The sequence below is a fragment of the Hyperoodon ampullatus genome (genome assembly GCF_949752795.1).
Source record: "Hyperoodon ampullatus genome assembly, chromosome: 20".
In the NCBI taxonomy this organism is placed as follows: Eukaryota; Metazoa; Chordata; class Mammalia; order Artiodactyla; family Ziphiidae; genus Hyperoodon; species Hyperoodon ampullatus.
The window spans coordinates 19578486-19605820 of NC_136933.1; the positions used below are offsets into that span (position 1 = coordinate 19578486).

A 27335-nucleotide genomic window follows, 5' to 3' on the forward strand; every position below is an offset into this window, starting at 1 on the left:
AGCAACAACAAATAAGCCATCTCTTGGAATATATTTCTATGGGCATATCCTTAAAAATTGCAACAACAAACAAAAATGGCAAATCTTTTTAATCGCCCAAGGCTCCTATTCCTTTGCTCCCCCAATAAGTCATTTGTGGCAGATCCTTCTAAAAGGCTACATCAGAGTGAGCTCAGAAAATCACAGCTTTGGCTCCTTCAACCCTCCTTCTGATTGCTCCGGGCCGCACCTCCAGCAAGGAGTAAAAGCAATCAGGTGGCACAGCTGTGCGGAGAAGCTGGGAGGGTAACTGGACGGATGACGGTTCCAGATCAGCTTTTAACCCCCTCCCTTCTCTTCTTCAGGTTGCCATCTTCAGAATGATTCCCTGCAGAGCAGCACTGTCTTTTGCGCGATGTCTGATCCGGAGAAAAATCGTCACTCTGGACAGTCTAGAAGATACCAAACTGTGCCGTTGCTTATCCACCATGGACCTCATTGCCCTGGGCGTTGGAAGCACTCTGGGTGCCGGGGTTTATGTCCTCGCTGGTGAGGTTGCCAAAGCGGATTCTGGCCCTAGCATCGTGGTCTCCTTCCTCATCGCTGCGCTGGCTTCCGTGATGGCAGGCCTTTGCTATGCTGAATTTGGGGCCCGAGTTCCCAAGACTGGGTCTGCCTATTTGTACACTTACGTTACTGTCGGAGAACTGTGGGCCTTCATCACTGGCTGGAATCTCATTTTATCTTATGTGATAGGTATGTTTCCAAAAAATCAACCTAATTGGGTAAAATGGTAGAAATGGCACTCCTGAGTCAGCGGCCTTAGGGTTCTGTGATAGGTCTGCATTAATTAGCGACTAGGTGATCAGAGTGTATCTATTGGTCCCTGCGTGTCTCATTTTTCTCATCTCTAAAGTGTCTCCTTCTAGTTTCAAAATTCGGTGATTCTGCTTCATCTCTGAATATGCCATCTCTTAGTGGGTTTGACAACCTTTCTTAAAAAACGATAGTTCTTTAATGCAAATAAAATTGCCTGATTCCACAGTTATGGACTTGAGCATTTGATTGCTATTGTATAATTATAAAGTTATCAAGATAATTTTATATGTGATTAAAATGTTCACTTCTGTCTGAACTAACCCATGATTATCCTAGAAGAGAGTAGCAAAAGATGTTATGTTAATTTTCTCCCACTGACTTTGTATTCTCTGAACGTTCTGTGTTTTGGAAGGAACATCAAGTGTTGCAAGGGCTTGGAGTGGCACCTTTGATGAACTTCTTAGCAAACAGATTGGTCAGTTTTTCAGGACATACTTCAAAATGAATTATACTGGCCTTGCAGAGTATCCTGACTTTTTTGCTGTGTGTCTTATATTACTTCTAGCAGGTAAGAAAACCAATTACACTTCTCCCTAAGATGAGCCGGGCTAGTTGTCCCAGGAAAATAGGGTACCACTGAATTTGGGACCTGAGTTCGAAGGCTAGTAACACATAAGTTACTATTGGACATCTGTGGGCCTTGTGACTAGCTAGAATCACATTTTATCTTCTGTGATAAGTATGTTTCAAAAATAAATCTAAATTACATGGACTGGTAGAAATAGTACTTCTGAGTCAATGACACCCGGAATGCACTAAATAATCAGATAAGGTACATAAATTTTATAATACTAATTGGAGATTTGCAGGAATGGCAACAAAGCTTCAATAAGGAAGGATATAAAATTTTTGGCCTTATTTCATCTTGTTAGTTACAACTAAGGATATTTGCAAGCATACTGTTTCTAGAAGAAATTCTGTCTTTCTATTTATGCCTATATAATGTCGACATCTGGTTGAAAAGGGAGCATATTCAAACCACCCGTCATTTTTTTTAATGTAGACATTATGGAGACAAACATACTTGATACTAGAATTTTCCTGTTTTCATTAGTTGTGTAGCATAGTCGTTTAGAAAGGCATAGGAATTAGAGTGACCAGGTTTTCAATTCTACTCTGCCACTTCCTATCTTTAGAACACTGAGTGACTTCATCTTTCCATGACTCAGTTTGTTCATCCATAAAATGAGGACGTCAATGTTTATCTTGTGCAGGCTTTTTGCTTGATGCATAGTAAGCACTTAGGTGGCAGGCAGTTTTATTTTGTAGGCATAGCTCATCCCTGCTGTCCCCTGATATTTGTTTTAATTATTTGAGCGTTTTCAATTTTGATTGTTACCCTACCTGGCACTCCTGCTTAAATCCATCAAGGATTGCACTGAGAATAAAGTCCATGTTTGTTCCCATTTCCTGCTTGATAGACCCTTGATTTCCTGTCCAACCTTATCACTAGCTACTTTCTCCCTATCTTTCTATAATTTTTCCTTAGAAAATTACATAATTAAAAAAATAACTTTACCCTTTAAAATGTTAGCCATTAATTTAATGTTTTAGGTAGGGATATGGTTAGGGACATGAACAAAATTTATAGGTCCAAGTTATTTGGCATTTTCCTTCTAATGTCAAGAAAAATTGCATGAATTGTTTTTCAACAGGTGATAGGTTTTATTTGTTTTGGTTTCTCAACCGCCTAGCTAACATTAAATTAGTTACATCACATTTTATTTAAGGATGGTTTCAGTTACCTTAAATATTCAGCTTTAATCTCTAAACAATGAGAAGCATGTAGTTATGACACAGTTTCTGTCATTAAATTCCATGGCAAGACTCAGGCCTTGGCCTGCATCTTATGTTCCATGTTCATCAACCATCATGTCTTTTCTTTCAGGACAGGCTAAGTAAGATTACATGATAACTTTGTTCTTAGAACCTTCAAAGACCAAAACCTCCTGTTGTAATCTTTATTCATACTGTAATGCCAAATGTCTTGTCAACTGAGGCTGTTGTTTTATTAAAGATACAAGGGAAGTGTATGCAGCATTTAGATGAGAAGGCTAATTTACTGGTGGGAGTTGGGGATCTCAGAATGGAGAGTGCACTTGGGGTACTGGGAAACTTTTATAAAACTTGGCACTGGCTTTGTTATTTTTCCCAAATGTATAGTAGTATAGTGTATATTTCCAAGGTGTAGAGTTGTATAGTGTTTCCTAATCTGACAGATAGTTACAGAGTCAGTAATTGTACTGACAGAGTCAATAATTGTACTGACCATACAGTTTTCCTTTATATTAATATAGTTGTATTCTTGTATAATTCTGGGACTTATACAGGTAGGAGAATGAAATTCAGCTTTTCTCATCTCTACTTGGATAATTTTGCTTATTTGATCATGGGTGGTACAGATACGGGGAAGAAGCAAGTATGTATGTGATATAAGCCTTTCATCACAGTTATTTCCCCAACAGTAAAAAGTAAACTTTCTTTGATCCATAATTCATATCTTATACAAGGTGTATTAAAGATATGGATATGATAGATATAATCATGAAAGTACTGGAAGGAAACAAAGGTGAATGTTTTGGGGTTAATATTAGGGAAAATCGGGCTTCCCTGGTGGCGCAGTGGTTGGGGGTCCGCCTGCCAATGTAGGGGACACGGGTTCGTGTCCCGGTCCCGGTCCGGGAAGATCCCACATGCCTTGGAGTGGCTAGGCCCGTGAGCCATGGCCAACATGCCGTGGAGCGGCTAGGCCCGTGAGCCATGGCCGCTGAGCCTATGCGTCCGGAGCCTGTGCTCCGCAACAGGAGAGGCCACAACAGTGAGAGGCCCACGTACCGCAAAAAAAAAAAAAAGTAATTAAAGATGGTTGTTTAAAAAAATATATATATATTAGGGAAAATCTTTCTAGAGGTAAACTAAAGAGGAAAAATTTATATTCTAAAACTTTCTTACATGTTTAATCAACACTAAGATTAAAAGTACATGATAAATTGGGGATAACATGCTATATACATATACAGTGAGAGAGCTTATAGCATTATTGTATAAACAAGTCTTATAAATCAATATGAATAAGAATAGCCTAATGGGAAAAAATGGACAATTTAAATTGGGCCAAACTTTCTGGAGACTGTTTTGATGGTATGAACCAAAAGTCTTACATAAAGTGTATACTGTTGATATGGTATTACCTTATAGAAAATTATTGTAAAGAAATAATTGAAAGTGTAAAAAGATATTTATGAAAGGATGATTAGGTCAGTACTGTTTATAGTTGTAAGAAACTAACAGTGACCTGATTGTCTGTAAATATAGGAGTAAAATGTAGTGTCTCCATACAGTAGAAGAGTATGTGATTGTTAAAAATGAAGTTATATGTTTGTTGACATGTAAATGTGTGCCTGTGTGTCTTTGTGTGTGTGTGTGCAAAATTCTGGAAAGGAAATTACACTTGATCTTTATTTCCTTTCTTTTTTCTTTTCTGTATCTTCAAGTTACTTGAATAGGAAGTTGATTGCATTTACAATCAGAATATAAAAATAAAACTATTAAAATGAATACTGATTTAACAAAATATCTTTGTCATGACAATTGAATAATTATTTTGTTTAATGTATTCTGTAAATATGAGGCAGACAATATGATTGAGCTTTTACTTTAAAAAATTTTCAGCCATTAACCTTGAAATGGCTTTTTAGAACAGCATTTCATTAAAATTAAGTTACCTTACCTACCCATTGATAATAAAAGCCAGTTACTAAATTTATTCATTTATCGGAGAGTTTGGGATCTCCTGGCTATGAGCACAGTCTGCATTCTGAAATCAAGTTAGTTTTATTCACAGTTAGGTGACTAAGAATTCTCAATAGAAAGGGATAAATGTCAGTTAAATATATGAATGCTGGTGAAATGATATCCTGAAGCTTGTAACTGTCTCAAAATGCTGTTGCCTTTTCCTAAAGGTTAGGTAAACATTAAAATACCCTTTCTTTTTCCATAGGTCTTTTATCTTTTGGAGTCAAAGAGTCTGCTTGGGTGAATAAAGTCTTCACAGCCATTAATATCCTGGTCCTTCTCTTTGTTATGGTCGCTGGGTTTGTGAAAGGAAACGTGGCAAACTGGAAGATCAGTGAAGAGTTTCTCAAAAATATATCTGCAAGTGCCAGGTTAAATATTCGGGGTTTTCCCCTCCTATTTTGAGTTTTTAAAAATATTCGCTTGCTTTTGTCTTATGTTACATTTTCCTCTGGAAAAACTGTTCTCAAACTTTTTGCTTCAGAGAACTTTCTGAAGGTCTGTTCGATTTCAAGATTGTTCTTCCTGAATGCATAGGTGTGCTCACTACTGAGCAGCTGTTTAAAGCCATGCAGTTGCTGGTTCTTAATCTCAAGCTTGGCTCCAGTTTTAAGGAAGAGCAAGGAGAGGTCCTAACCATTGGAAGGATGGTTTTTTCCCTCCAAAGATTTGTCACCTCAAAATAACAAAGAGCATTTTTGAGTCATGCATCCTTTAGTTTTTCCTTTGGGGACACTATTTGGTTCCATTGCATTCTTTCAACCCTGTAGTAATTTTCACACCTGCTGGTTTTTTTGAGAATGTTATTGATTGCATAAGCAGAATTGTCTATGCATTTCACTTTAAACTGATAATCTCAAATATTAAATTAATTATATATGAAAGGTTTCATCCTAAGATTTAAGCATAATATTCCTGTGTGTAAATAAGATTACAAAAATGTCTATTACATGAAGTGATGTACATGTACATGTTTTTCTTTACATATGTTATTTGTAGCCATTCTGATGAGGCAAAAATTTAGTATCCTCTGGTTTTATATAATTTTTAACATGTAATAGAATATTCAACTTCAGTATTATTAATCAAGATTAGAGAATTTTATTTCACCTTGTCAAAAGTCCTCTTAGTAAATTTTTCAGATGTACAGTCTGCCCCACTGTCCACGAGAAGAGAAAGTTTCTTGTCTTTATTTCAGATCATGGCCCATATATGGGGTCTCTGTTCTCAAAATCCTGCCTGGCTATGAGTTCCAGCCAGAGTGGATCTGAGTCCTCTGCTTATGCTAATGATCAGCCTCTAGTTGAGTGCTGGTAACCAGAGAGGGGTGCCATTATTGAGAACACCACCACATCCTCTAGGATAGGGTAAAAAAAATCAGAGTTTACCTTCAGTTTTGTACACATCAGCTTCCAAGGGCTGATGAACACAATAACCTTCCGAGGCTGTAGTTTGAGACAAACTGCTTGAAGAAGCAGTTTTCTAGGAAAATGACTTTCCAATGTGCTTCTTCTCTTCCTTAGGGAGCCACCTTCTGAAAATGGAACAAGTATCTATGGGGCTGGTGGCTTTATGCCTTATGGCTTTGCAGGAACTTTGGCTGGGGCTGCAACCTGCTTTTATGCCTTTGTGGGATTTGACTGCATTGCAACAACTGGTAAGAGCAGACTCTTGGCTCTGTGTCGAAGGAAAAATTGTTCTTTGAACCACATGAGTACCCATAGGTGACAACAGAGGTTCAAGGGAAGAGAGTGGAATTTGGGATAATAAGGGCTGGTTCCAGACCCAGAAGTAACACCTGCTGTATAAAAAGAAACTTAGTGAAACTCTCTGAGCTTTGGTTTCCATATTGGTAAAATCAGGAGAGCAATACCTACCTCTCAGATGTTATGAAGGGTACCTAAGATTATGAAAACTACTTTGCAAGTTGTCAACTACTTTATAAGTGTTGGTCATAATTACTACCCTTAACCTTTGGTCTGAAAGTGCTATCACAGTGAGTAACAACAATGATCGTGCTCTTAAATTGTTTCTTCTTTAACAGGACAAAATATGTTGTGATAATTCTTTCCTCTTTATCCTGTACAACAAAGTAATCATGCTACAATTAGTTAGCCCTAAATGCTTCCTCTGGGTTCACATTTTTTGCGGGGGGGGTTCACATTATTGCATGGCCTTATAATTGACCATATTTGGGGTGTTTCAACTGCCAAATTGTATTAGAAAGATTGAAAAAGTGCTGTTTTTTATTAAAACTAAAATTTAATATAAATCAATGCACTGAGTAGAAGTTTGTCTTCGTATATATGGAAGCCTTCATAATTAAGGGCCTGCAGAATGCCACGATGTGTAATCTCTGCGGAGGAATCATTTTCCAAATGAATTAAGACTTCTGTTCTATCCCTAAACATTTAATAGTGCTGGGATAACATATTTTTTCTTTCTGGAAATGGGAAACTGACTTGCAGGATTTCTCGCTTTCTCTTCTTGCCTCTGGGCTTTGATCTTTATGTGACAGCACAGGACCCTCAAGAAGAGAAGAAACGTCATGTAGCATAGATGGAGCAAGCTGAGAAAACAGAAGGGACAAAGCAGAGTAGAATTACTATGAAGGAGAAGAAGAATTCATGTTTTACCTATTCATGTTTTATTAAATATGCAAATCTTTCATTTATGTTTCCTTAGGTGAGGAAGTCCGGAATCCTCAGAAAGCTATTCCTATTGGAATTGTGACTTCTCTGCTCGTTTGCTTTATGGCCTATTTTGGGGTCTCAGCAGCTTTAACACTGATGATGCCATACTACCTCCTCGATGAGAAAAGCCCCCTTCCTGTAGCGTTTGAGTATGTTGGATGGGGTCCAGCCAAATACGTCGTTGCAGCAGGCTCCCTCTGTGCTTTGTCAACAAGGTACATTGCATTGCCTTTGGGGCAGAGCTGTCTGGGCTACTGCAAAGGTAGTCAGTGCCTAAAGCATTGCTTTTGTATGTTTTAAAAATAATCCTAATACGAGGAACACATTATACAACTGTATTCTCTGAATAGTTCGCCCAAATTGCCATATCAAAATCTTAAGTGATAAAAATGTTTCCCCCGTCAGTTAAAAGTCAGTTTTTCAAGATAATGATGATCCAAGCTTCTGTGGATATATATGGCATTTATACACACTTGTATATTTCATACATATTCATATATATATATGTACTGTAAAACTTTACAGTGCTTATACTAGTATGTTTCCCTGCTGGCTTTGGTGTTACTTGTAGTGCTACAGACAATTGAGACCTTATGTGCAGACTTGACATTTTCTGCTGTCTTTTAAAATAATATCAAGTCTGTAATGAGTGGAAGCTATATGCTGTGGCATTGTTAAGTATAATGTGTTTTTTATTATGAAGCACTGAGACTTTTTCCTCTCAGCACTGATCAGAGTGAACTTGGTGTAGAAATGGAAATTACTGTTCTCAAGTTAATGGTGGAAATTTGTATAAATCTATGCGAAAAGAATAGTTGAATCTCAAGTATTCAGATTTTCAGTAGCTGCTTATTTTAATATTTTATGATTCATTTCTCAAGTTTCCTGAACTACTCATATTTTAATTTAACATGTGATCATAAGATATTTCATTTGAGTTTTATATCATGCTATACTTAGAGCATTCTTACAAAGAGAAAAATTAATCTCTGCTTGAGTACTAATTTTTTGAAGTGAAAATAATTTTCTAAAAGTCTGAAATTGGAAAAAGAAATTTTTTTATATAATTCATTAGCCTAGCTTTTTTTCCCCTCAAACTCTCTTTTATTTTGTATTCAAGATAATAAATATTAAGCAGCAATTAGAAATTACCCCTGTTGGTTTCTTAGCCATCTGCAGGTGTTGAGGTTTATTTTAAATAGTTTCAAACAGTTTCAAAAATCTGAACTGTGGTGATACCTTGCCACCATGGTCTTAGAAGAGAGATGGACAAAGATTTATTTGTGGCCAAGCTCAACCCAGCTTTATTAAAAGATAAAGAAGATGGATTTAAAAAATATATTTTACTTACTTTCTCTTTCAATGGTTATTTTTTACAACTAATTCACGTACGGAATGATGCAGCCAGTAAACACACAAGTAATTCAAAACATCTAAAGCAAAAAATCATTTTCTTAAACTGCACTGTTACTAACGTTTAATTGCGGCTGTCTTTATGTACTAAATTTACAGTGAGTTGATTTTTTCTTTGTCTTTTTCTGTCTTGATTATCTTATGATGCTAAGAATTATTAATTTGATCAAAGATTACACTATATGAGGAAAAATAATGGTAAAATAAATATGAAAAATGTGTAGTTATTGAATAAATGAAGTGACTATACTATAAAATCAAATTACTTAATCTTTTCTGTAATTACATATCAATTTATAAATTTTATTTTCTAAGTTAAAAATGTCTTAATGATATAATTGGGGTTTTTTTTTGTCTTAATTCCTTAGTTTTAATTTAGTAGTAATCATGGGCCTGCACAAATTATTTGCAGTATTGTTTTTAGTCTGATAATTGTGCTGGGCAAATATCTGTAAAAGAATAATAAGTAGCACAATGGTTAATTGGTATCTATTTTTAGATGCCCAATCATAATACATTTTAAAAATAACAAGACTTCATAATCACAGCTGTGATGCTGCGTTTTATACGATTACTTAATTTCAGTTCTGGGATGTAATCTTGCATGAATGTGTTTGCCATACTGCATGTGTTTGCTTTTTATTCAGTCTTCTTGGATCCATTTTCCCAATGCCTCGTGTAATCTATGCTATGGCGGAGGATGGGTTGCTTTTCAAATGTCTAGCTCAAATCAATTCCAAAACGAAGACACCAATAATTGCTACTTTATCATCGGGTGCGGTAGCAGGTGAGAGAGTTGACTTTTATTAAGTAAAGGGGGATCTTTTTTCATCGAGGATTCTGGAAAAAAAAATGGAAAATTAGGTCGTTTTCTGTTTTGATATATATAAAGATTAATAACTTTTTTGTGAATATTTCCGATTTTGAATTTTTTTTTTGCTATAGGTTCTGTGCTTTAGTGTGTCCAGTCTTTACCAGTATATATTCACCTAGAATAATACTTGTAATAACTCACATGTGGATTATGAATTTTTCTGTTCTAGTCTTCTGGGTTCCATGTTTCCTTTGCCCCGAATTCTGTTTGCCATGGCCCGGGATGGTTTACTGTTTAGATTTCTTGCCAGAGTGAGTAAGAGGCAGTCACCAGTAGCTGCCACATTGACTGCAGGGGTCATCTCTGGTAAGCTCTACAAACATAGGATTCTTCAACATTGGACTTGAGCATTTTATGCGCATGCATGGACTTATAAAGAGGGTCTGCTTGCTGTGCATGTAAGTTAAGAACAAAATCACTGATAAATTAGGGTATAAACATTGGAATCACATCTGCAAATTGTGGTGGCGGTGCTCTACCGAAATTCATAACTGACCCTTTGGGATTTGGTCCTATTTCGTTATCTTAACCTTTGGGGCTTCTAACAAATGCGCAAAGGTTTGTAATGGTTTTTCACTATATATCAGCTATCAAATGCTTTTCAGATTGATGAATGACCACATAAAATTATTTACTGACACACAACATGTTAATTAAATAATGATTACTTAATACTTGAATTGTTATTAAAAATAATGATTCAGTATTTTCTTTTTCGTCCAGGATTTAAGTTGAATATTGCTAAACGACCATGGGATTTTTGAAAAGCTAAAGTTTACCCATTCTTAATTAAATATAAGAAATGTCAAAGATAATTTATACTTGGTCATTGTTATCACTGCCCTCAGTATGGTGGCTAACCCCACTTCCTGGGCCATCATGGTTCTCTAAGAGTTACTAATACCTATACAGTCATAAACCCCATTAGGAATCTATTTTTCCTTTCAACAGTTTTGATATTAAGTCATGTTAAAAAAGCAAAACAAAACACAAACTCCATTTGCCTACCTTTTGGCATGTCATAATATCCATGTAAAATGCTTTTGGACAGATCCTTTTTTTTCTCACAGTTCTTTTTTAATTTTTTAATACATCTTTATTGGAATATAATTGCTTCACAATGCTGTGTTAGTTTCTGTTGTACAACAGAGTGAATCAGCCATATGCATACATATATCCCCATATCCCCTCCCTCTTGAGCCTCCTTTGCACCCTCCCTATCCCACCCCTCTAGGTGGTCACAAAGCACCGAGCTGATCTCTCTGTGCTATGCTGCTGCTTCCCACTAGCTATCTATTTTACATTTGGTAGTGTATATATGTCGATGCTTCTCTCACTTCGCCCCAGTTTCCCCCCCTCCCCATGTCCTCAAGTCCATTCTCTATGTCTGTGTCTTTATTCCTGCCCTGCCACTAGGTTCATCAGCACCATTTTTTTTTAGATTCCATATACGTGCGTTAGCATACGGTATATGTTTTTCTCTTTCTGACTTATTTCACTCTGTATGACAGACTCTAGATCTATCCACCTCACTACAAATAACTCAATTTCGTTTCTTTTTATAGCTGAGTAACATTCCATTGTATATATGTGCCCCATCTTCTTTATCCATTCATCTGTTGATGGACATTTAGGTTGCTTCCATGTCCTGGTTATTGTAAATAGTGCTGTGATGAACATTGTGGTACATGACTCTTTTTGAATTATGGTTTTCTCAGGGTATATGCCCAGTAGTGGGATTGCTGGGTCATATGGTAGTTCTATTTTTAGTTTTTTAAGGAACCTCCATACTGTTCTCCATAGTGATTTTATCAATTTACATTCCCACCAACAGTGCAGGAGGGTTCCCTTTTCACCACATCCTTTCCAGCATTTATTGTTTCTAGATTTTTTGATAATGGCCATTCTGACTGGTGTGAGGTGATACCTCATTGTAGTTTTTATTTGCATTTCTCTAATAATTAGTGATGTTGAGCATCTTTTCACATGCCTCTTGGCCATCTGTATGTCTACTTTGATGAAATGTCTATTTAGGTCTTCTGCCCATTTTTTAATTGGGTTCTTTGTTTTTTTGATATTGAACTCCATGAACTGTTTGTATATTTTGGAGATTAATCCTTTGTCTGTTGTTTCATTTGCAAATATTTTCTCCCATTCTGGTGGTTGTCTTTTTGTCTTGTTTATGGTTTCCTTTGCTGTGCAAAAGCTTTGAAGTTTCATAGGTCCCATTTGTTTATTTTTGTTTTTATTTCCATTATTCTAGGAGGTGGGTCAATAAAGATCTTGCTGTGGTTTATGTCAAAGAGTGTTTTTCCTATGTTTTCCTCTAAGAGTTTTATAGTGTCTGGTCTTACATTTAGGTCTTTAATCCATTTTGAGTTTATTTTTGTGTATGGTGTTAGGGAGCATTCTAATTTCATTCTTTTACATGTGGCTGTCCAGTTTTCCAAGCACCATTTATTGAAGAGGCTGCCTTCCCTCCATTGTATGTTCTTGTCTCCTTTGTTGTAAATTAGGTGACCGTATTTGCATGGGTTTACCTCTGGGCTTTCTATCCTGATCTATATTTCTGTTTTTGTGCCTATACCATACTGTCTTTATTACTGTAGCTTTGTAGTATAGTTTTAAGTCAGGGAGCCTGATTCCTCCAGCTCAGTTTTTCTTTCCCAAGATTGCTTTAGCTATTTGGGGTCTTTTGTGTTTCCATACAAATTGTAAAATTTTTTGTTCTAATTCTGCAAAGAATGCCATTGGTAGTTTGATAGGGATTGCATTGAATCTGTAGGTTGCTTTGGGTAGTATAGTCATTTTCACAATATGGATTCTTCCAATCCAAGAACATGGTATATTTCTCCATCTGTTTATGTCATCTTCGTTTCTTTCATCAGTGTTTTATAGTTTTCTGAGTACAAGTCTTTTGCCTCCTTAGGTAGGTTTATTCCTAGGTATTTTATTCTTTTTGTTGTGATGGTAAATGGGATTGTTTCCTTAATTTCTCTTTCTGATTTTTTGTTGTTAGTGTATAGGAATGCCACAGATTTTTGTGCTTTAATTTTGTATCCTGCAACCTCACCAAATTCATTGATTAGTTCTAGTAGTTTTCTGGTGGCATCTTTAGGATTTTCTATGTATAGTATCATGTCACCTGCAAACAGTGACAGTTTTGCTTCTTCTTTTCCAATTTGTATTCCTTTTATTTCTTTTTCTTCTCTGATTCCTGTGGCTAGGACTTCCAAAACTATATGTTGAATAAGAGTGGCAAGAATGGACATCCTTGTCTTGTTCCTGATCTTAATGGAAATGTTTTCAGTTTTTCATTATTGAGTGTGATGTTTGCTGTGGGTTTGTCGTATATGGCCTTTATTATGTTGAGGTAGGTTCCCTCTATGCCCATTTTCTGGAGAGTTTTTATCATAAATGGGTGTTGAATTTTGTCAAAAGCTTTTTCTGCATCTATTGAAATGATCATATGGTTTTTGTTCCTTAATTTGTTAATGTGGTCTATCCCATTGATTGATTTGTGTTTATTGAAGAATCTTTGCATTTCTGGGATAAATCCCACTTGATCGTGGTGTATGATCCTTATAATATGTTGTTGGATTCTGTTTGCTAGTATTTTGTTCCAGATTTTTACATCTATATTCATCAGTGATATTGCTCTATAATTTTCTTTTTTTGTGATATCTTTTTCTGGTTTTGGTATCAGGGTTATGGTGGCTTCATAGAAAGAATTTAGGAGTGTTCCTCCCTCTGCAGTTTTTTGGAAGAGTTTGAGAAGGATCGGTGTTAGCTCTTCTCTAAATGATAGAATTCACCCATGAAGCCATCTGGTCCTGGACTTTTGTTTGTTGGAAGATTTTTAATTACAGTTTCAATTTCATTACTTGTGATAGGTCTGTTTATAGTTTCTAATTCTTCCTAGTTCAGTCTTCCTGGTTCAGTACCTTTCCAAGAATTTGTCCATTTCTTTGTGATTGCCCATTTTATTGGCATATAGTTGTTTGTAGTAGTCTCTTATAGTCCTTTGTATTTCTGCGGTGTCGGTTGTGATTTCTCCTTTTTCATTTCTAATTTTATTGATTTGTGTCCTCCCCCTTTTTTTCTTGATGGCTCTGCTAAGGGTTTATCAATTTTGTTTATCTTCTCAAAGAACCAAGTTTCAGTTTTATTGATCTTTGTTATTGTTTTCTTCGTTTCTATTCCATTTATTTCTGCTCTGATCTTTATGATTTTTTTCCTTCTACTGACTTTGCGTTTTCTTTGTTCTTCTTTCTCTAGCTGCTTTAGGTGTAGGGTTAGGTTGTTTATTTGAGATTTTTTTGTTTCTTGAGGTGAGATTGAATTGCTATAAGCTTCCTCTTAGAACTGCTTTTGCTGCGTCCCATAGGTTTTGAGTCATTGTGTTTTTGTTGTCATTTGTTTCTATGTATTTTTTTTATTTCTTTGACTTCTTCAGTGATCTCTTGATTATTTAGTAGTGCACTGTTTAGCCTCCATGTATTTGTGTTTTTTACAGTTTTTTTCCTGTAATTTATTTCCAATCTCATAGTATTGTGGTCAGAAAAGATGCTTGATATGATTTCAATTTTCTTAAATTTTCCAAGGCTTGATTTGTGACCCAAGATATGATCTGTCCTGGAGAATATTCCATGTACACTTGAGAAGGAAATGTATTCTGCCACTTTTGGGTGGAATGTTCTATAAACATCAATTCAATCTATCTGCTCTGTTGTGTCATTTAAAGTTTGTGTTTCCTTAGTTATTTTCTGTTTGGATGATCTGTCCATTGGTGTAAGTGGGAGGTGTTAAAGTCCCTACTATTATTGTGTTACTATCGATTTCCTCTTTCATGGTTGTTAGCATTTGCCTTATGTATTGAGGTGGTCCTATGTTGGGTGCATAAACATTTATAGTTGTTATATCTTCTTCTTGGATTGATCCCTTGATCATTATGCAGTGTCCTTCCTTATCTCTTATAACAGTCTTTATTTTAAAGTCTACTTTATCTGCTATGAGTATTGCTACTCCAGCTTTCATTTGATTTCCATTTGCATGGAATATCTTTTTCCATCCCTTCACTTTCAGTCTGTGTGTGTCCCTAGGTCTGAAATGGATCTCTTGTAGACAGCATATATATGAGTCTTGTTTTTGTATCCATTCAGCCAGTCTGTGTCTTTTGGTTGGGGCATTTAATCCATTTACATTCAAGGTTATTATCGATATGTATGTTCCTATTCCCATTTTCTTAATTGTTTTGGGTTTGTTTTTGTGGGTCTTTTTCTTCTCTTGTCTTTCCCACCTAGAGAAGTTTCTTTAGCATTTGTTGTAAAGCTGGTTTGGTGGTGCTGAATTCTCTTAGCTTTTGCCTGTCTGAAAAGCTTTTGATTTCTCCATTCAATCTGAATGATTGCTGGGTAGAGTAATCTTGGTTGTAGGTTTTTCTGTTTCATTACTTTAAGTATATCCTGCCACTCCCTTCTGGCCTGCAGAGTTTCTGCTGAAAAATCAGCTGATAACCTTATGGGGATTCCTTTGTATGTTATTTTTTGCTTTTCCCTTGCTGCTTTTAATATTTTTTCTTTGAATTTAATTTTTGTCAGTTTGATTAATATGTGTCTTGGTGTGTTTCTCCTAGGGTTTATCCTGTATGGGACTCTCTGTGCTTCCTGGACTTGGGTGACTATTTCCTTTCCTACGTTAGGGAAGTTCTCCACTATAATCTCTTCAAATACTTTCTCAGACCCTTTCTTTTTCTCTTCTTCTTCGGGGACCCCTATAATTTGAATATTGGTGCGTTTAGTGTTGTCCCAGAGGTCTCTGACATTGTCTTCAATTCTTTTCATTCTTTTTTCTTTATTCTGCTCCTCAGCAGTTATTTCCACCATTCTGTCTTCAAGCTCACTTATTCATTCTTCTGCCTCAGTTATTCTGTTATTGATTCCTTCAGTGTATTTTTCATTTCAGTTATTGTATTGTTCATAGCTGTTTTTTTGTTCTTTAGTTCTTCTAGATCTTTGTTAAACGTTTGTTGTATTTTCTCAATTCGTGCCTCCATTCTATTTCCGAGATTCTGGATCATCTTTACTCTCATTACTCTGAATTCTTTTTCAAGTAGATTGCCTATTTCCTCTTCATTTATTTGGTCCTGTAGGTTTTTACCTTGCTCCTTCATCTGTGACATATTTTTTTGCCGTCTCATTTTTTTTTTTTTTTTTTTTGATGGGTGGGATTGTGTTCCTGTCTTACTGGTTGTTTGGCCTGAGGCTTCCAGCACTGGAGTTTGTAGGCTGTTGGGTAGAGCTGGGTCTTGGCGCTGAGATGAGGACCTCTGGGAGACCTCACTCTGATGAATATTCCCTGGGGTCTGAGGTTCTCTGTTAGTTCAGTGGTTCGGACTTGGAGCTCCCACCACAGGAGCTTCAGCCCAACCCCCGCTCATGAACCAAGATCCCACAAGCTGCATGGGGTGGCAAAAAAAAAAAAAAAAGAAGAACAATAACAAAGAGTAAAAAATAAAATTAGACTAGGAAACTAACAGATATATTAGAAAGAATATAAAAATAAAAATGTGGGTGAAACAACTTTTGGAAGGTAAAACAGAACCACAATAGTAAAAAAGAGGAGAAAAAAAAAAGGTGGAAAAGGCCTTGGCTGTGGGGGTGGCACTTAGGCAGGGGTGGGGTTTTGGCAGTGGACGGGGCCTATGCTTAGGACCCACGGGGCTGGAAAAGGCCCTGGGGTGGGGTGGGGCTTAGGCTCAACAGAAGGGGTCCTGGCTGTGCCTCTGGTCTCAGAGGGTGGGGGCCCGGCCTGAGAGCGCAGCAGGCATCCTGGTCTGCGTGGGCGGGGCAAACACTCTCCACTCCTCTCCTGTTCCTCCAGTCCTGGAGGGCCCCTCCCGCCTGCCTCCTGTTCTCCCCCGGCCTTCCTGCTAGCCCCCAGGAGCAACACGGCCTGGAGGGGCCTCTGAGGGTGTAGGACCTGCCTGAGAGCCAGGCCAATTGGGCAGGGGCAATGCTCAGCACATTCCCCCTTGATCCGAGTCCCCGAGGGTCCCTCCAGGCATGGGAACCCCTCCCCCCTTCCAGCCACCCCTCCGGGGCACTGGTCCTGTCTGGCCTCCACTTCTCCTCCCCCCTCATTCCCCCCACGTCCTACCGGTTCACTTGGGGGTTCCTCCCGTCTCCTTGGGCATCAAGGTCTCCCACCAGCATCCAGAAGGCACCCTAGTTGTCCAGATTCTTATTCCATGTGGAAATTTTCAAAGAGATTTTACAGATCAAGAGAATGGCCTTAAAGCCCCTGTTATATGGAGGAAGAGAAGACTTTAACCAGCTTTATAGATAAAACAGTAAACACTCTTGGTAGTAGAAATCCAAACCAAAAAATGATAATTTTGTTGAGGCTCTGAATTTGGGGGAAATTAGATTAGAGAATACTAATGCTTAATTATGTATGAAATGGGATTCTTTCAGAGTCAGAAAGTATTTGCCTAAACAACTGCACTTTATAAATGTTTTGTAATAAATTTGGCACTTTATTAGATGTATGTTGGGAGGTCAAATCACTTATTTTCTCAGTGCTTAGATTTCTGCCCCCATAAAATGAAGCTTGCACTAGATGATTTAAGGCCCACTTTATGATTAAACAGTGCATTATGATATTAAAGATACTTCATAAATCTTGACAAAGAGCAACATATTTTATTTACTCCATAAAAGCTTTTTATTTCCAGTAAAATCCTGCCCATTAATTCTCTACTAGGTATTCAGAATTTTAAAAAATGTACTCTTCTTCCTTCAGGAAGAATTTAATTTGCCAGCATAATAAGATATTGAAATTAATAATTAAAAGAAGAGGGCTTCCCTGGTGGCGCAGTGGTTGAGAGTCCACCTGCCGATGCAGGGGACGCGGGTTCGTGCCCCGGTCCGGGAGGCATGCCACGGAGTGGCTGGGCCCATGAGCCATGGCCGCTGAGCCTGTGCGTCCGGAGCCTGTGCTCCACAACGGGAGAGGCCACAGCAGTGAGAGGCCCGCATACAGCAAAAAATAATAATAATAATAATAATTAAAAGAAGATAATGGTAGCATTTTTAATGCTCTAAAATATTATATTTTGTTATTCTGTAGTCCCACATCTTGCTTTGCTTGTTTTTAACTTAAATCAGAGAGCTTGTATGGATAATTAATCATTTTCTTCTGTTTTGGCTACCTTGTTTTGGTTATCTGTGGTTCTTACAAAACATATTAAAATTTTAACCTGATGTATAACTATACTAGCAATGGAGATTTTTCAAAGTAAGGCATGGGGTGTATTTAAAGAAACAATGTGCTATTATAGAAGGGGCACGGGCATGTTGGTTTAGCTGGAACCCCGCTTCTACCTACTAGTTGTAACCTTGTTAAGTTAGCCTGTCTATAAAAAAGAGGATCATAATCCTGTTAAGTTAAACCATGTGAAATTGCTGGGGTTTTGTTTAAAAACAGTCAAATACTGCGCTATAAAGCTGAATCTAAATAATTTTCCCTGTCTCATAGGATTATTGAATTGAAGGTAAATGGAGATCATAGAGGTAGAAAGCTTGCTGAGGTGTCTGGAGCACCCCATGTGTGGTGTTTTCTACTTATTATGATAGGGACAACTATTTGGCAAATTCAAGTTAATATCATCACTATTTTGATGTTTCAATGGAGAAAAAACGTTGCTAAGTGCAAGTTGACTATTCAACTGTATAAATTATACTTTGCCTCTTAACATTATTGTGGCCTGGGGACGGGCCACAGATCGCTCAAATTTAGTCAGATTGTGTGGTTTTAATCAGAGTAGAATTTAGCCTCTATCAGAAGCATAACTTAATTGGACATTATTTTATTCTGTAGAAGATATAACTCAGAATGCAGATGGGAATTAAAATGATTATATAACATCTGTAATGAAAGCTCTTCTGTTTGAATTCTTTTATGTGTTTTTAAAAAGGAGCCAGCCAATATTTCCTAGCAGTGTTTTTCTTCTGAAACATCAAAGGAGAGTATTCTGTCATATAATATTTTCACTCTTTGTCAGGCCAATATTTTTTAAGTAATCAAAGTAGATGTGTTTTGTTAGACAGACAGCTGAGGGTTTTTGAAGTTTTATTAGCAGTTTGTATGACCTAAAGCACATCTTATTAACTGTGAGAAATACGCTTTCTACACTTTGACTTACCATTGGCACTAAAACAAAAAAGTGCCCATCACTTGTCCCTGACTTGAAAGTTACCAACTGTGTGGAATTTTCTCACAGGCTGTTTTCTTCCCTGTTCTTTCTTTCCCCAATAGCTGTGATGGCATTTCTCTTTGACCTGAAGGCCCTTGTGGACATGATGTCCATCGGCACCCTTCTGGCCTACTCTCTGGTCGCAGCCTGTGTTCTCATCCTCAGGTGAGTGGTCCTCATTGCCAGAAGGTTCTGAAGAGCGTGTGTCACGTGGGGCCCGGGAAATAAAGAAAATTAGGGCTCACCGACCTTGCTTTCAAGGAGCTAGTTGTCTCACAGAGGTGAGAGGCCATAGACATACAAACATGAGTACAAAGCATAATTAGCATACTTGGTCCTTAAGCAAAGAATCAACTAAAATTGATAATTACCAAAGGTAGGCCTAATCTGTGTGAACAACAAGTTCTCATAATGTATAAAGACACTTAAGAATACTATATTTGTAATCCCAGTGATCCAGCTGCTAAGCTTTTATGCTAAAGATTTAATCAAAGAGGCACACACAAATATATGCAATAGTGAAAAAATGGAACTAAGCTGAATATCAATAGTAGAATAGTTAATAAAACAGATAATCAACAAGGTCCTACTGTGTAGCACAGGGAACTATCAATATCCTAAAATAACCATAATGGAAAAGAATATGAAAAAGAATATATATATATATACATATATATATATATACACAGACACTTTGCTGTATACCAGAAACTAACACAACTTTGTAAATCAACTATACTTCAATAAAAAAAAAATAGAATAGTTAAATAAAGAAGGGTACATTTATTCAGTGGACTCTTCTAACAGCAAATAAAATGATATTTAATTATATGGAGAAATATATCAGTTTCTGGATGCAAAGCTATATGTAGCATCTGAATTTATTTAAATAGTAACATACATTTACATGAAGAAATGATTTTTACATATATATATATATATATATATATATATATATATATATATATATACACACACATATTTGCATTTATACCTGTCTGAAATTGTACCAAAATGCTAGCAGGGATTCATACTGAGTAGTGGTGTAATGGGTGGCTTCAGTTTTCTTCTATGTACCCCCCTTTTTGTGTATTTTTTTCTCAGTGAGCATATTTCTTCTTTGGATAGGGGACAAATGTTACTTTTAAGTTTAACCAAAGGCTGCTCAGAGGGAAAAGACCACACTGGGGAGACTGGGCAGATACTAGGAATTGAAGCAGGCTGATATCTTGATGCCAGCTGAAGAGGACAAGGATCAGTAATAGAGGAGAATGGGTGGGAGGTGGCTGTATGAGGTGAGGGAGATGAGGCCAGAGAGACAGGTTGCAGTGAGGCCTTTGAAGGCCAAACTGAAGGCTGTATGTTACTCTGTAGCTGATTTTTTTTTTTTTTTTTGCGATACGCGGGCCTCTCACTATTGTGGCCTCTCCCGTTGCGGAGCACAGGCTCCGGATGCACAGGCTCAGCGGCCATGGCTCACAGGCCTAGCCACTCCGCGGCATGTGGGATCTTCCCGGACCGGGGCACGAACCCGTGTCCCCTGCATCAGCAGGCGGACTCTCAACCACTGTGCCACCAGGGAAGCCCCCTGTAGCTGATATTTAACCAGAGTTCTGTGCTGTTTTTGTGAACTGCATCTCCTTTGGACATAGATATTTCCAGAATAATCATCCTGTTGTCACACTTGCCTCACTTTAAAATGTAACTCTCTTCAGCATCTAATGTACATAACTTTCTAATCAAGTGGCTATCAGAGGAAACCCAGAGTTGCTGCAGATATTCTGCTGAGCAGGTGTGTGGCTTGCTTCAGTACCTTCTGGGGCTGCAGCCATAAGACGTGTGGATTTACTGCACCAGCTGTGAATGGAAATGTCTCTCTTAGAGTTTCAGATGCTCTTTTCGTTTGGACGAAGTGTGCGTTGAGAATAAAGACACATGCCTTTATTTGGGAATAGGTACCAGCCTGGCTTATCTTACGAGCACCCCAAATACTGTCCTGAGAAAGAAGCACTGGGATCGTGTGCCAACACTGCCTCCAAAAGCGAGTCCCAGGTCACTGTGCTGCCAGGACAGGGCTTCAGCCTGCAACCCCTCTTCAGCCCCTCGCTTCTGCCCACAAAACAGTCGGCTTCTCTCGTGAGCTTTCTGGTAGGATTCCTTGGTAAGTCCCCTTCGACTGTGTACATTATGAAGACCCAGCAGGTATATGTAGGCGGAGCAGGTATGTTGTGAAAGAGGATGAAAGAAGATGTTAGCACTACCCTCAGTCCTGAGATTTGAACCTAACTGGTCACTGGTCATTGAGCTCATCTCTATATTAGCAGGATACATTGATTATATCTTGGTAATTGAAGAAGAAAGGAAGAAATTCCCTAAGGTGAGAGGGGCCGAAGTACAAAATTGATCCATTTTGTCCGCTGTGAGGGTGCTTCCTGTGTGAAGCAAAGTACACCTGGCAATAACTGAACGGAGACCCGAGGAGACTGCGAGGCAATCTAGCAGATCCTGTTTGCTCACCCACAGTTACTTAATCATGCGTATTTTCAGCAACAGTTTTTGAGCATCATCAGTGTGGCAGGAACTCTGCTGGGTCCCTGGGGTATCAAGAGGGATGGTCCTTGCTCTCACTGGGCTTTGCAGAACAGGACTGTTGGTGGCAAGCTAAGAGCAGTACAGGTTTCTCTGAGAGCACATAGGAGGGACCCCTAATGCAGCCTTGATGGTCAGAGAAGGGTGGGTGGGCGGTGGTGTCGCCCTCTGAAATAGGCAGAAAAGGTGCAGATCATATATTATTTGTTTACATAAACAGTCAGTGTTTACAACAGCTGAACACGAGCAGACCTGCTTTTCCCATTTGAAAAAAGGGAAGTAGCCACCCCGGACAACATCCCATCAATCCATGTGATCTCATCTGAGACTGTAGCCCATGCGCCGAAAGGCAAGATGGTAGTGCCCAGAGGGGAGGCTAGCTTCTAAGGGGAGACAGTCATGAGTAAGCGAGCCGTGTTTCTTAAATCAGGGAAATTAGCCATTTCTTCCCAGAATAAAAATGAAGCATCTTAGTATTTGGTAGAGCAGATCTATAAAGAACTTGATGTCTTATCAAAATAGACTCTTTGAACATAGGAGTCTGAGTGAAGGACGCGTGCTGATTTTGTTTCCCGAACGTGTCGCCTTTGCAGCATTTCTCATTTTGGGCCTGAGTATTTTGACCACGCACGGAGTGCACACTATTGCCAGGCTGGAAGCGTGGAGCCTCGCTCTTCTTGTGCTGTTGCTTGTTCTCTACGTTGCCATTGTGCTCGTCATTTGGAGGCAGCCTCAGAATCAGCAAAAAGTAGCCTTTATGGTACGTGTCGTGAGGATCGGAGATCCTAGATATTATGCACATTTTCTCTTGGACATTAGTTTTTGTGAATTGTTTCTTTAAAAAAAAAAGCCCTTCTGATGACGTTAACCAATGAACAAGAGTGTCACAATTCTTTGAGTTGCTCCTTTTTGTCTAAAGTATTCTTTTCAAAAACTTGAATGTGCTCCTATCACCTTATTCTATATAATAATAGTAAACAAATTTCTTGTCCGATATTCTGAAGTATCAGAAGAATAACTAGAATATTTTATTTTAGAAATTCAGTACCCTCCCAGGAAGATTATTTCCACCAAAAGCCCTTCCACTGCAAGTGAAATTATCTTGTCCCATTTGAACTAAGAGCAGGATCCCCCTGAGATACCATGAGTAGTCAGAGTTCTAGAGGCATGCCCTGTTGATATCTGAACTAAACCGGTAAACCCTAAACTAAACTAAACCCTGAAACCAATTGCATCTTGGTGATGATGCAGGTGTTAGCGGGCTGGATAAATTCTCTGTTGCTTTGGGCTGCAGTAAACAATGTGAAATATGGTGCTCCTTTTAGTATTCTCAAGATGAGTGGTTTTTATTCAGGTTGTCCTTTTTGTGAGAATATAAACTTACTGACACAGTGTGAAAGTACGTATGTCAAATTAGTGGCCACCATGTTGAAATAATTTGGGGAATGTGCTTTCAAAATTTGAGTATATTTAAGAAGATATTTCCCCCCTTAGGTTCCATTCTTACCGTTTTTACCAGCCTTCAGCATCCTGGTGAACATTTACTTGATGGTCCAGTTGAGTGCAGACACCTGGATCAGATTTAGCATTTGGATGGCGCTTGGTAGGTCTTTTAATGTTTTTGCTTTCTGAACGTGGGCTCTCTTTTTCTGATGTCATGCACTGTGATTAGAGAAATGCATCCATTCCCCCTTTCTAGAAATAAAGGCTTTTTTTTCAGTTTCTTCCTTTCTCAATTTTTAGAACATCTGAGTGCTTACTTTTCCAGATACTTTTTTAAAATTCAGTTCTCCCAGTAGCCCTGTAAAACTCTATAGGTCCTATTTTTTCTAACTTCTTGAGTGAGAAAAATGAAGCCCCTAAAAGTCAAGGGATCTAATTTGCAAGTGGCAGCCCTAGAGTCTGATTCCAAACCCAGTTCCTTCCAGAGTACCAGTGGATTTCTGGCAACATTTTGAATGTGCTTATATCAAGAAATTTCTTTTCTGATATCAGTATGCCTTGGGGTGGAATTTGGCATTACATAACATGAGTGAGCTTATTTATAGCTATTCTGCACTGTTCTTCATCATGACTTCTTCAGTTTCCTATGTGAAAATTGACTTAGAAATGAAGAGTTTAACTTTGTTGTAACTAAAGCACTGAGCACCAACTGTCTTTAAAAATATGACTTGAAGTGGCTGAAAGGTGAAGCAGTGAGAAATGAGAGCTAAGTCTGCATTGGTTTTGGTGGCCTGAGGAGTTTGAGAGTTGCTGCTTTTTGACAGTCCTCCCATTGGCTTAATAAGAATGAATCTCTTACTATGAATGAATGAATCTCTTTTGTGGCTGTAAATTAACTTAATTTCAGTCTCAAGCCACCAACCCACTTGAGTTGATAGGAGGTTTAACCTAGTCAGTTTTGCCCATCCCCCCCATCCCCACACTAGAGTTTTGCCCACATTTGGGGGATCTGACACTGTGTCAAGGAATTGGGGTGCATCAAAGGTTATCCCTCCACTCGGGTTACTCTAGAGTATTCTCTCTGTCACTGTGGCCACTTCTGATAGGTGGCTCTGTTGCATCAGGGCCAGGATCCTGACGGGAATCACTTGCCAGTTGGCTCTGCCCTCCATAATGTACCACAAAGCCATTCCTTTGTGATCGCGCCACCTCCCCAGGTGCTGCCAGGAAGCTGAGCCCAAACCCCCGGGGAACAGGACCATAGAACTCTCTCCCCTACTCTGAGCCCAGAAGAATCTCTTTGTAACCTGGTGGAGAGCTTCTCTACCCTTCCTGCCTTGCCAAAAGCCACTGCTTCTTTCCTCAAGTTGTAGCTCACTGAGGTTTAATCATGTACTTGACCTTGGTGAAGAGCATGAACTACAGAGCCAGACTCTCCACGTTTCAAGCCACCCCTGCCACTTATTAGCTGTGTCACCTAGGCCATGTTATACCCCTGCTTCTGTGCCTCAGTTTCTTGTAAAATGGTGATAACAGTACCTTTATTTGAGGACAAGGAGGGTTGGATCTTCAAACCTCTAAGGACATGAGAGGAAATAGAAGGACATAGAATCATTCTTAATAACTGGACATACCAAAGTACTCATTGGTAGCCTGCTTCCCATGATTTTACATGGGAAAATTATAATGCATTTCACATCAACCCAAAACGCTCAACCAATTTTTTTAAATATAGCTAAAATACAGAAAAATGCGTACATATCTTGCGAGAATACTTTTCCCTCTGATCCCCAGTCAGCATGGCTGTTAATAAACAGGTGGCTTAGTACACAGTTTGTCATCCTCTCCTGGTGACAGTAACGTGTGTAAGGCACACCCATGTCCCCTGTTCACACAGGGCCTGCTTTCCAAAATATCTGTGTCTTTGTTAACCCACCACTTGTTTGGGGGATGTGTATGAGATTTTCCCCCACATATCCTTTTGTTTAAAGCGTAGTGTTGAGTGTTGAGAAAGTAAAAAAAAAAAATTTTCTACATAAACATCTGAAAAATATTTATTGAAAAAAACACACATATAAAGATGGCAGGTTAAAAAGGAAGAAGCACATTCTACTGGGGAAATGTTTGTCAGGGACCTTTTATGGGCTATCCTGTACTTGCATTCCGTCCTTCTAAAACAGCACAGAAGGAGAAGGCAAAAGGCACTATTAAGTTCTGTATTAAATTTTCCATATACAAACAGCCATTTTCTGACACACCTAAAACACTGATTTTTTTTCTCTAAAAGGTTTCCTGATTTACTTCACTTATGGCATTAGACACAGCCTGGAGGGTAATTCAAGGGATGAAGAAGATGATGAAGATATTTATTCAGACAACATTAATGCAGCGACAGAAGAAAAATCTGCCATTCAAGCAAATGACCATCACCAAAGAAACCTGAGTTTACCTTTCACGTTCCATGAAACGACAAGTGAATGCTAGTACCCAGCAGCAGAGCTGGTCCACAGTCTTCACGTACATGTCCTACGTGGAGTGAACCATGACGGATGTCATCGTCATGCTAGGTTGTCATCGGTTTGCTGCAGACACAGTTCACCCTAATTTATACTTACTCGCCTGGACAGCACCTCCTCAGATGGTGAATTATGCACCCAGGGAAAACACCCTGAGCTCGCTCCTCAGTGCTGACTATCCCCCAAATAGTGGGATTGTGGGAGTGTGTGTGTGTATGTTTGTATATGTTGGGGAATATCAATGTTAAAAGTTGTTGGTGTTTTGCTATTATCGTATTGCATTTTTCCAGTGTTGTCGTTAATCGGTAGCATATACTGCACATACTGAAATGGAGATGATCACGGAATAGAAAAATATTTTGTATGTGCTGGGTGTGGTTGGGGAAATAGCTGTTGCTTTTCCTTATTAGGCTTTATTAATGTCAAGTTAGAACATGCTAAAAATGCATTTACCCATCACAGTGTCTGTCATTGGTCTGGAGTAAGAGGAGGGGATAGGAAATGAGCCTTTTCTACAACTTATAAATGCCAGCAGTGGGTTTAGTACAGATTTTTCTTCTGCGAGGTGTGACAGTTTGCTAAAACCTTCGCCAATAGGAGTGTTTGTGCCTGCCGTACTGCGCAGGGCAGGAGTGGCCCTCTGTGTCATCAGATGTCAGGCACCCCTTTGAACTGCTGTCTTCTTTGAGAACAGTGGTCCTTAAATGTGAGGCCTTCACCTTCTGTGAGTGATATATTCCCCCCTGCCCTGTCCCAGTCCAGTCAGAGGCTTGGGAGAGGTAGTGTGATCTACTTGGGACCCTTTGTGCTAGAGAGTGAGTGTGGTCCCCATGGGCAGGAAGCTCATGTAACTGGCAAAGATGAGGATATGTTTGGAGATCAGAGTAGACATGTGCTTGGACAAGTAGACCCCAAGCACCCCTGTTTTAAAAGTCAGTTAAAATAAGCCAGTAGAATCTCCCAGGTCACACAATTGGTGGAATGATTCATACTTTTTTCCATTACTTAATAAATAATCACAGTTCAACTTTTTTTTTCTAACTCAGTAGCAAATTCTCTTTCTACTATATGCAAAAAAAAAGGAAAAAATGAAGGGATACAAGAAAAGAAAATTCCCCTATTCTGATTTTAAAGTGCCTATTCAGTTATTAAAGGGCATTTGACCCAATTTTAGGGGTTCAGATCTAATTTGCCTCTGATGTTTCTTTTGGAAACAGGGGTGTTTTTCTTCCCCCATCCCATAAATTGTTTAGCACTTTTTATTTCATTTATTTTTAAATGACCACACGAAACCTAGTGATACAAGCTCTAGTATTCTACAAAAACCCATCAGTGGTTGGGGAATAGAATATTTTGGTAAAATACACGATCGTTTAAAATGTCAAGCTGAAAAATTAACCAAATTGAATTAAAGCCATAGAAACACAATAACCTTTGTGTGAGTAAATAATTTGTTTTTAAATGTAAGATTCTCTAATTACTGTATTTTACTTTATAGGGTTCTCTAATAGTGGACTACTTATCTGCAGTGTGTTTTGCTTCTCATGAATTATTTTTCTTACAAATAATTATATGGTTCACTAGATGAGACTGAGTCTAAACACTTACATATGTATGGGTTATATTTCCAGGAAGAATATTATCAAGCCCAGGTGACCAGCTTACTCCAAAGGCAAGGAAAACATTTATTTTCTGACAGCTTTTCCAAGAGATGTCACTTTATTTTTTTCATTAAAAAGCAAGTTATGATTGTTGAGTTTATTGTGATTAAATATCCAATAAACAGGTAGAAGGCCTGGGTTTCTGGCTGCTAGTGTTGTAGCATCTCTGACATAGAACTCAGTATTAACATTCCACAATTTCCAGGGTGCACACGGTAAAATCTGAAGCCCAGAATT

At 38.3% G+C, this 27335-nt stretch overlaps 1 protein-coding gene across 2 annotated transcripts in view; it reads left to right on the plus strand.

The window, feature by feature from the left end:
* The window catches only part of SLC7A2 (solute carrier family 7 member 2), a gene marked incomplete at both ends in the record, with an annotated part of 64088 nt that extends 38683 nt beyond the window's left edge, over positions 1 to 25405 (plus strand). The window contains 11 exons of one of the 2 annotated variants that reach the window (XM_079726698.1): positions 345 to 735; positions 1211 to 1366; positions 4859 to 5024; positions 6177 to 6310; positions 7339 to 7561; positions 9407 to 9546; positions 18952 to 19054; positions 20845 to 21050; positions 22072 to 22238; positions 22973 to 23081; positions 25209 to 25405. In XM_079726698.1, the coding sequence (XP_079582824.1) occupies positions 360 to 735; positions 1211 to 1366; positions 4859 to 5024; positions 6177 to 6310; positions 7339 to 7561; positions 9407 to 9546; positions 18952 to 19054; positions 20845 to 21050; positions 22072 to 22238; positions 22973 to 23081; positions 25209 to 25405 (1977 nt within the window). Of the gene's footprint in view, positions 1 to 344; positions 736 to 1210; positions 1367 to 4858; positions 5025 to 6176; positions 6311 to 7338; positions 7562 to 9406; positions 9547 to 9802; positions 9940 to 18951; positions 19055 to 20844; positions 21051 to 22071; positions 22239 to 22972; positions 23082 to 25208 lie in introns of those variants that run through there. The other variant, XM_079726697.1, reaches the window with a different exon arrangement.
* Positions 25406 to 27335: the final 1930 nt, after the last annotated feature.